The following is a 10,526-nucleotide window of genomic DNA, read 5'->3' as shown; positions in this document are numbered from 1 at the left end:
CTTACAAAGTACAAATAAATAAAGGAGGATGTATTTGACATGCTACACCAGGGACCATTTCAGTTTTTAATACATCATATTTGTAATATATGTAACAAAATATGTAGTGTTTGATTTAATACTTAATTTCTCCACCAAAAGGAAATTTCAGGTTTTATTCGGCGTAGACAAAAATACCATGTCAGGCTGTACCCCAATATGTTTTTTAAGTACAAAATTAAACACATACTTTTTAAACCAACTTTTTAAATTGGGCTGCACCACAGTAGATTTATTATGCATGTGCCGCCCCAAATTAAATTAACCATTTAATATGGTTAACTCGTCCTGACCAAAACATTTCAGATAATCGTTCAGAATTAAGTTATTCAATAGTTAATGAAAAATATATTGTCCTGCTGTATGTTTAAAAAAAGGTCACAATATAAAACAATTGTGAAATAATATTAGGGCCCTTTCATAATACAGCATCATTCTCCTAATATCAGTCCTCTTCTTTTATGTGCTGTAAAATACCATGACTGTTTTTTTTTTTTTTTTCTGTGGTTTAAACACATTTTGGTGCATCTCAATCAGAACTCTGCACCTTTAAGGCTCACGTACAAGAAGTAAAAGAGCAAAGGTGCTCCATACTTGACATCTTCAAAGTGGCTCATCACAGCTTCAGGTGAAGATACGTTGTCTTGCTTTAAATGGTTTAAAAAATGACAGTCACAGAGTTACCTATATATATATATTTATATTTGGATGTATTTATAAGCTTGAGTTGATTTTCAGTACATGATAAATAAAAGACTAACATTAACATTTGGACATTATGCAGAGTTTGCGATAGGAGAAACATAATGACCAAATTAAAACATGATTGTCACTGAATGTACTTCACAAAACTCATAATGAATAAATAATTTGCCCATCCTCAAATATTTACAATATTAACAAACGACCACAAATAAAAGCTTTGGGTTTTTTTTCTTATAATTTTACCATTTTTTTACGATGCACATGGAGTCAGCAGTTTCCCAACATTCAACATGGTGACACTCTTAGCAACCACAGAAATGGCAACATAACATTTGGATTTGTGTTCTTAATGCCAGTTTAGGTATACAAGTCATTCTGTTGTGTATTAACTAAGAGAAGTACAAAATCAAAATGACAGACATAATAACAATAAAAACATTTCAGCATTATGGTATATCTCATTCCCCACAAAAACGGAAATGACTGCAATAATCCAACAAGGATTAAAAAAAGGCAATAACCAGAGTGTCACAGGCAACAGGAGAGGGGGACAGACTGAAGTGGTGGACGTGAGTGCCCTCCTCCAGGTGTAAGTCGTGCCATGTGAAAGGTGGCATTGGGGACAGTCGAGTACAGTAGCACGTGGCTCCAGCTACGGGGCTGGGAGCAAGACGTGGTCAAAGGTTAGGGGTCATGGGGCCACCGTGGTCAATTCAGCTGGGCAGTGCAAGTGTCCGGTCCTTCATTCCTGAACCTTTTTTTAAGACCACCATACCACCATAACATCGGCGGCCCCAACAGTACTCCACTTCACATCTCACAACCGCCACTGGAAACATTCATGTGTGTTTGAGTGTCTGTCTGGTAAAAGCAGGGCAATGGTCGAGGAAGGGGGACAGGGAGAGCAGCTTCCAGCCAAAAGTCCAAACTTAACCGGAATTCAAGTACTCCAGTGCCACTTCATAACAAAACTTATACTGATCCTGAAATGGAAAACAGAACAAATAGAATGTTCATTAACAAAAAAAATACAAAGAAAATGATCTCATATAACATGCATATCTCAATTTGTGGGTTGACTGGAGGATACGGTGTGTGAGGTCTTGCCTTTTTGGGAAGATTTTGTTAAATGACACAGCCTAGCCTACAGATGATTGAAAAATATTTTCACGGAAGCATAAGATAATAATTTAATAGATTTAATTTCATTTAGGGCCACGCGGAGGCATGGCAGTTAGCGACTTGGCCGCACATCTCCAAGGTTCACATCTGAAAGTGAAGTGATTGTCATAGTGAAACACAGCACAGCACATGGTGACACAATGAAATGTGTCCTCTGCTTTTAACCATCACCCTTGGTGAGCAGTGGGCAGCCATGACAGGCGCCCGGGGAGCAGTGTGTGGGGACGGTGCTTTGCTCAGTGGCACCTCAGTGGTACCTTGGCGGATCGGGATTCAATCCGGCAACCTACTGATTACGGGGCCGCTTCTTAACCTGCTAGGCCACCACTGCCCCAAGTTCAAATCCCTAAAATAACTTTGCGCTGGCATGGGTTTCCTCTGGGTTCTCTGATTTCCTCCCACTTTCCAAAGCATGTACATTAGGTGCAATGGTGACTCTAAATTGAACATAGGTGTGTGTGTGTGTGTATGTGTACGGCTCCCCAAGTCAATGACAGCAATGACAGCACTAAAGAGGGTGCGATACATACCAGTAGGTCTACCATGTTGGGCTTGTTGTTTCTTAGTGTTTTGACAGCATGGAACACATCGACCGAGCGCTGGTGTCTGAGCATCTCACACACAATACTGATTGCACAGAATGTCCCGCTACGACCTCCACCGTTCCTGGAAAGAGACAACAAAAGATATTTCAGGGTGGAATTTTCTAGATAATAATAAACACGCTCCTTTCTGAATTGACTGTGGGGAAAAAGAACATTTTTAAGAACAGGAAATGGCTTGGAGTATTTGTGGCTAATGTGGTTGGCTGTGATTTTATTCTTCTGAATCTGCTGCAGTTTTCACATTTTCCCTCTAGATGGTGCTAATTCACTTCTTATGCCACTGGAGGCTATTGGGATGAGGCTTGGCTCGGCACGCCGTTCATCTCCGCCTGGGCCGGGTTTGATTACATACCACAACTCAACCCCCCGACACCGTCAGGACGTCGTCTTCTGGCTTTTTACCTCTTCTAGCTTCTACCTGGCATCACGCCACAGCTTCATTAGACTCGAACTGCAGGGGTTGAGGCTGTCCTTTCTTTTTCTTTTTTTTTTGTTCTACTCAAACTTTATGCCCCTGCCCTTTCGCCACTATAGTAATGTTTACCCAGTGTCTTCGGGAAAGTAAATGGAATGACGAAGTGAGGCAATATCTTCCTGCCGTTAGTTTGGAAAAGCGCACCGCTGTCTTTCAGGAAGAGAACCGGGGGGAGAGAGCGCCAGACTGCGTGTGTTCAAATGTGTGTTCTTGTGTGGGTGGGCTGACAGATTGGAATCTGGCCGGGGAATCTAATAAGAGTCACATGAATGTACTTTTCCCCGCTGGCCGGGGCGAAGAGGGGGGTAATGGGAGCCTGGTAAGGAGCGCGCGGGGACAGATTACATCCACGGCCAATCCGCCGATACTCCTCTCCTGGGCGCTGGATCTCATTTCCCACCCACCCCGGGCCAGTGGAAAGCCCACAGCGCTCCGGCTCCCACCTCCTCCTCCTCCTTACCATCCACATCCTGGCCCATCCAGAGCACTGGGAGAGGCTGGAGATAAGGAGGGTGAGATTGAGCCGAGGCAGAGACACCCGCCTGGGGGCTGGGTCTGATCTAGGAACAGAGTCCTGGCTAAATCTGGCCTTTGGGAGGTGGGCTGATTTGATTTCCCAGCCCCCTGAAGTAATTCTGCCGCTGCTCCTTATTTAGCTCAGTGGTTCACCTGGGCTATAATGGAGCTTTCATACCCACCCCCTCCACACACACACACAAAAAAAATAAAAATAATAATAACATGATGAGGTATAGCTGTACTTACACTAATCAGACATAACATAACATTTTGATAATTTTTTGGCCAAAAAAAGCCTGGAGGCCAAATCAGCACCTCAGAACTTCTGTTGTGCTCCTCAAACCGTTCCTGATCCATTTTTGTAGCGAGGCAGGGAACATTATTTGGCTGAAAGAGGGCACTGTCATCAGGGAATTAAGGGGTGTCAGCAAGCCAGCGTCCATATGAATGCAGGATGCACCTCCACCAGTTGTGCCTCCTGGTGCCAGTTCTGATGCCCGCGTGCCAACTGGAAGCACTTTTGGTGGTGGACATGGGTCACCACTGGAAGCACTTTTGGTGGTGGACATGGGTCAGCTTGGGGCAGTGGTGGCCTAGCGGTTAAGGAAGCGGCCCCATAATCAGAAGGTTGCAGGTTCGAATCCCAATCCGCCAAGGTACCACTGAGGTGCCACTGAGCAAAGCACCGTCCCCACACACTGCTTCCCGGGCGCCGGTCATGGCTGCCCACTGCTCACTCAGGGTGATGGGTTAAATGCAGAGGACAAATTTCACTGTGTGCACTGTGTGCTGTGCTGCTGTGTATCACATGTGACAATCACTTCACTTTAAAGCTTGGGCACCCTGACTGGACAGGACAGCAACAGCCAATTGGCACTCCCCACATGCATGAGCCTGTCACCGGTTTTGGAAGGTCTTGACCACTGCAGACCACGACCATCTTGGAGATGCTATAACCCAGCGTGGCCCATGACACATTCAGTCAAATCTTTACACTTTTTCAGTGTCTAACACATTAACTTCAAGGACAAAATGCCCCATTGCTGCCTTAATATATCATTAGTCACCTGCCATTTGTCACAATGAACTTGAACTTAACTGCAAAATTTTTTATCTCTAAATAACCACCTTAAAAATGTCAAGCTTTGAATGTGTTGGCCAGAAGAAAAAATGGGCTAAGAGTGGGACACATCAGCATGCATCGACTGCACCCCCTCAACTGGTGGGTTTTTGTACGTTCCGGTGACAAACAAACAGACATAGTGGCCTTTAAAATGTCAGCATTACAAAGTTCTGTTAAAAATGCCAGCCAAATTCCTGTGTCTCTGCACTTCTGGTGGCATTTCAGCATTTTTTTTAGAGCTAGGGTCAGGGATATAACTATGATCCTAATAGACTTGGCAGACCTTTCTGCGAGGTGATATGAAGAAGTGACCTATGGTCAGTGAATGTGAGTGTGTGTTGTCTGGTTGTTTTGTGAGGTCACATGAACTAGTGCAAAGTGGTGCTCAAATACAGACGATGCTATTGCTGTAAAAAAGCGCATTATTGTATGAAACACTGAATGTCCTATATCTGTAAAACCTATGTAAAATTCCGCTAAATTCCAGCATTTTGCATGTGTCACTTCGTCCTGACCCGAGTGAAATAAACTAAACTATGACTTTACTTTACTTTACTTTATTTAGCAGACGCTTTTATCCAAAGCGACTTACAAGAGGAAGACACCAGCAATTCTCGTTCGATTTCTAGAGAATATTGAGTTTACAAACTAAGAGCCCTGATAAGGCCTAACTTGTCAGTGAAGAGCATGCTCAGAGATTGTTAGGTGCTAGACGAAGAAAAATTATTATGTATTTATACATTTGTGTATTGTTTGTGCAATGTGTACGCATGTGCGTGAGTAAGTGTTAAATTTGTCTGTAATATTTTTTGAACAAGAGGGTTTTCACCTGCTTCTTAAAAGTGGTGATAGTCTCGGCTAGTCATGTGGAGGAGGGCAGGTTGTTCCACCAGCCAGGGACAACAACGGAGAACAGAGTTGATTGGAATCGGAGACCCCGTGAAGAAGGAATTTTTAGTCTCCTTTCGTTTGCTGATCTGAGAGAGCGTGCAGGAGTGTAGCTAGGTAGTATTGTGTTGATGTAGGAGGGCGCAGTTCCATTTACAGCCCTGTAGGCAGCATCAAGGATTTGAACTCAATGCGAGCAGCTACCGGGAGCCAGTGGAGGGAGGTAAGAAGAGGTGTAACATGGGTGTATTTTGGCTGATTGAAGATGAGACGGGCTGCCATACGGGCAACTATGAGTGGATATTAGAAGGAGACAGGATGGGACACAGGTTTCTGAAGAAAAGCTGAATGACTCACAGACAGTGTACGACTGTGCGTCCCTCCCCTCCGTCATACTCCTCCTGCCACTTCTCCACTTGCCGGATGAGCTTGAGGAAGGAGCGCTTGGAAACGGGCGTGTCGCGGTACATGGGCCAGCCCAGGAACTGAAACTGCTGCACCATGCGGTAGCCATCTTGCGGCTGTGACGAGACAGAGGTACAGCATTTCACTAGTGTCACAAACGGCCAAGCCTCAGGGTGTGAGCACGTGCGTTAGTGTGTGCACAAGTACCCGTGCAGCATTGTAGATGCGGAATATCCTGCTGATAATGTCCTCCTCCAGGTCGGCAGATACAAACTCCACTTGGATTGGCCCATGCCTGTGTACACCATTCTCAGGCCAGTACTGAGGACATAACTGGATGGATCAGCAAAACAAAGAAATTAAAGAGAAGTTTACTTACTGCCTGTGTTCTACCTTCTTAGTGTTGTGGTGGTTCTTAATGTCTAAACAGACGTTTGACTTGTACAGTACGCAGAGCAGTAAAACCCAAGAACACAGCATTTTCAGCAGAGAAGCCAGCTGGCAGCAGGGCGAGGGGTGGCGTCCTCTTGTCATGACTGCTGTCAGGATTGAGAATGAGAGGGGTGGCGCCGCCACTACGGGCCTCTGCTGTCCTGGCCTGCAACGCTCTGCTTTGATCCCAGTCCAGGTTGACAGGGCCTGAGGCTTTTAGGCATTTCCAGTCAATCTCCAGCATCTCCACAGGTGTCGGCTACTCTCTCAACACCAGGAGCGACTGCATCATGCAACGGCTGCATTATGTGTGTTGGTGTGTGAGACAAAAAGAGACAGACACTGGCTTTTTACCTGAGCCGGATCCACATCATTGAGCATCACTATGGATGTGCAGTGATAGTCCAAGACCAGCCGCCAAAAGTCCTTTACAGTGTTGGGCAAAGGATGCTGGGTAACGATAAATGCTGAGGGTTGCTTGTAACTCTGAAGGGAGACAGGAACAAAATGTCAATATGAATGTCAAGGACAGACTTAACTTTTATTATTTTCTGTCTGTGCTTCATACAATAACATTTTTTCCTCACTTTTTCACATCTTCTTGCAAAGAGACTTTGCACTTAATTAAATACTGCATTTTATATGTGTTTAACATTTATGTCCATTAAATGAATGCAGATTGAGCCACTTTTCAGACAGAATGAGATTAGAGTGTTTTTCAAACTCCCTTTTTTGAAATAAATTGTTTTCCCACCGTCTCCATGACATCGGAGTGAATCAATTTTATCTGTTTTAAATTGTTTTCAATAAGAACATAATTGTTGGTGGAGGGCCGAACGAAGCAGCTCACATTCATCATGGCATTTCCCCCCACTGTTTAAGTTGGTCTTTCTCGAGGAAGCCTGGTGCTGTCAAAACTCAAGTGATTATTATAGAGATGGATGTGCAATTTGCTGGTCCGCATTTAACCGCAGGACATGGACAGACTGCTGAGTTGAGAAAACCGATCCTTCCATCTCTCTCCCGCGTTGCCCCCTTGTGTGCTGCCTTTCCCCTCCTTCCTTCTCTCCAGCTACCCCTAATTTTGCCCTAAATACAGTGGGTCGGAAAGTATTCAGACCCCCCTAAATTTTTTAATTGTTATATTGCAGCCATTTGCTAAAATCATTTAAGTTCATTACATCCCCATTAATGTACACACAGCACCCCATATCGACAGAAAAACACAGAATTGTTGACATTTTGGCAGATTTATCAACAAAGAAAAACTGAAATATCACATGGTCCTAAGTATTCAGAACTTTTGCTGTGACGCTCATACATTTAACTCATGTTCTGTCCATTTCTTCTGATCATCCTTAAGGTTCCTAAGATAACAGTGGCCTCCATAATCCTTAAATGGAAGACGTTTGGGACGACCAGAACCCTTCCTAGAGCTGGCCGTCTGGCCAAGCTGAGCTATCAGGGAGAAGTGCCTTGGTGTGAGAGGTAAAGAAGAACCCAAAGGTCACCGTGGCTGAGCTCCAGAGATGCAGTTGGAAGATGCGAGAAAGTTGTACAAAGTTTTGAGAGAAAGTTCTAAATCATTATAAAGCAACAGAACAAACATAAAATTATTATAAGTATTACAGTTTATGATAGTATATATATATATTACTAGTCAAAATTATTTATGAGAGCTTCTCGGGGAAGCTGCTTATGATGACAACAGTGTGCAGAGCAGTCATGAAGGTAAAGAAAGGCGACTGAAGAATCTTACTCATGAAAACCCGTGTTTTCATCTTTAAAAAAAAACTACTACTAAATATGTTTCTTGTATTAAATCCCTCAAATGAGCCTGCATCATAATCTCCACACAACAGCGGTGCAGCAACGTTTGACTAGTAGCATAGGCCAATAGTGTATTTGTAAACGGGCTGGTCCCGTATAGTGAGACGTACGTCCATCAGGGCAGCGTTGATGTAGTTGCTGCTCTCCCCGTCGATGGTGATGAGGAAGGGCAAGCAGCGATCCGGCGGCAGGATGTCCATGCAGCGGTTCTTCTCGTGGTTGCGCGGCAACAGTGCAATGCTGCAGTCCTCAACACGCAACGTGGGGGTCACCATGTTCAGAGTCTGAGGGGGCAGACAGGGTGGGTGTCACACATCTCCAAACAATCTTAAAACGCACAGTACTCTAAACACAGACATGTTTTATAGAAATAGCACACAAGACAGACACAAAAAAGCATTCATTCCATTTAAAACCAGTTCATCAAAAACTACAATACCAGCCATATTTCTAAACTTAAATTGTAAACAAAATCAAAACTACAAATGTTTCTCACCGAACAATCACAATTATTAGTTAAACCGTGGTATGACATTAAGGTCATGGTGTACACTTTGATATTGGAAGTGGTGCCACATGCCCACACCCACTCACCCTGAATTCCTCTTTAATCTGACTGGAGTTGGTCTGCGGGTCGAGGCGGTTCATGTCATAATAGACGGAGCGCAGCTGAGAGGCAGGGATGGTGGTGTCCCCGCAAAGGCATGCCTCCAGGATGGCATCATGGATGAACACGTACTGCTCCTAGACAAAACACACATTGGCGGTACACATGTAAATCCACAGCTTCAGCATCACTGAATTATTTATTGGGCAAAAGTGTTAGCCATCAAATATTGACATATTCAACATATTTGCAAAAAAAAATCTGCAATCCAAAGAAGCTACTTTTTTTGGTCTGGCGCGTTATTTGATAAAATGTGACAAGGCCCATCTGACAAGAGTCGTCTTGACCACCAGGAGTATATTTTGCATTCATTTAAATCCCGTTGCTCCTTAGCCTCTTAATGAATTTAATCATAATCCTTAGTGCCATACTTGGCCACACAACTTGACCTCTGTCTACCCTGCACCATTACAAAACAGCCTCTCAAGGATGATGGCCATCTGGTTGACATAAATCTTTCATGAAGTGACATTTGAAAAATGCCTAATCTTGTCACTTTTGACAAAACTCCCTGGAACAGAGGTCAGAGGCTATAGTGATGTCACCCTAGGAACAGTTGTCCTTCAGCCCAATTGAAGGTGAAACATATTTGCAGGCCATTTAGTTCTCCACATCAAAGTGGCTTAGTATCTTTTGTTTGAAAAAGCATAAATTATTCAATACAGAGAATGAAGACAATTATTCACTATTTCACAAGTTGTTCTTTGGAAAATGTGAAGTAAACCACATGCGCCGAGCATAGCTGCTTTAATAAAACATGCAATTTGCACATTAAAGGTACATGATCTATCTGTTAATAATTAGATCTATCTGTTAATAATTAGAAGCACCAAATAACTTAGTTTGGCTTTAGAAGGGTTGAAACCACGAGGATGCCATTTTCATCTGTTCATAAAATGAAGATTTGTACAATCTGTCTGTTTATGCCTTTCGAATGAAAGTATGAATGACGGTTGTGCTTTAGAGAAACAAAGTGAGGAAATTTGATGTTATTCTCAATTCCTTAAAACTATACAAATTAGTTCCTTAGAAAGCAGTAAAGGAGCAGACATTGAACAAAAATCTAATGTTTCCAAAAGAGGTGAAATCAATGTTCATTTTTTATGTTTTTTTTTTTTTTTTAAATCACATGTTCTTAAATTAAGAATCTGACTGTCTCATAATCTTTAAAAAAATGAAGCAGGAAATATAAACATTTAAATTTTTTTATCTTTTGTACTTCAAATGCAAAAGCATTACCAATCTCAAAAAAGTGTACCAATCTCAAGTGCACATGCTGTGTTTGGGTGGCAGCGCACAACTGTTTGTACTGGAGAACGGCCGTGTTTGTGTATGGATTTTGTGTGAGCTCAGGTCCGAGTGGGAATCTGTTTATGGCTGCAGGGTGTTACTTTGAACTGTCTCTTGTGTGTCTGTGTTTGTTTGGGTTTGTGTGCGAGTAGCGGGGTCAGGGGTCAGATTGCAGATGTTCTCGTGCAGCTTCGGGGTCAGGTAAGGTGCGAGGGAAGAAGCGCTGTACCTCCGTCTGGACCATGTTGACCCTGCGAGAGCGCAGCTCTCTCACACAGTTGTAGATGTCGACCACACCCTCCCGCTCAGCCATGTCCAACATGATGTCAATGACGATAAAGCAGCCAGTCCGGCCAGCTCCGGCGC

At 43.5% G+C, this 10,526-nt stretch overlaps 1 protein-coding gene across 21 annotated transcripts in view; it reads right to left on the bottom strand.

Moving 5' to 3' along the window:
• Positions 1–506: 506 nt before the first annotated feature.
• The window catches only part of LOC114769221 (receptor-type tyrosine-protein phosphatase mu-like), a 165,783-nt gene continuing 155,763 nt past the window's right edge, over positions 507–10,526 (bottom strand). For all 21 annotated transcript variants that reach the window (XM_028962049.1, XM_028962066.1, XM_028962075.1 and 18 more), the window contains 8 exons: positions 10,390–10,525; positions 8,798–8,947; positions 8,314–8,487; positions 6,728–6,859; positions 6,149–6,274; positions 5,894–6,057; positions 2,457–2,592; positions 507–1,727 (listed from right to left, as the gene is read on the bottom strand). In XM_028962049.1, the coding sequence (XP_028817882.1) occupies positions 1,674–1,727; positions 2,457–2,592; positions 5,894–6,057; positions 6,149–6,274; positions 6,728–6,859; positions 8,314–8,487; positions 8,798–8,947; positions 10,390–10,525 (1,072 nt within the window). In that variant the 3' untranslated portion in view covers positions 507–1,673. The remainder of the gene's footprint in view (positions 1,728–2,456; positions 2,593–5,893; positions 6,058–6,148; positions 6,275–6,727; positions 6,860–8,313; positions 8,488–8,797; positions 8,948–10,389; position 10,526) is intronic.

The sequence above is a fragment of the Denticeps clupeoides genome, chromosome 2 (genome assembly GCF_900700375.1).
Source record: "Denticeps clupeoides chromosome 2, fDenClu1.1, whole genome shotgun sequence".
Taxonomy (NCBI): domain Eukaryota; kingdom Metazoa; phylum Chordata; class Actinopteri; order Clupeiformes; family Denticipitidae; genus Denticeps; species Denticeps clupeoides.
The sequence above is the reverse complement of the archived record's forward strand: the minus strand, read 5'-3'. Positions and strand labels throughout refer to the sequence as shown.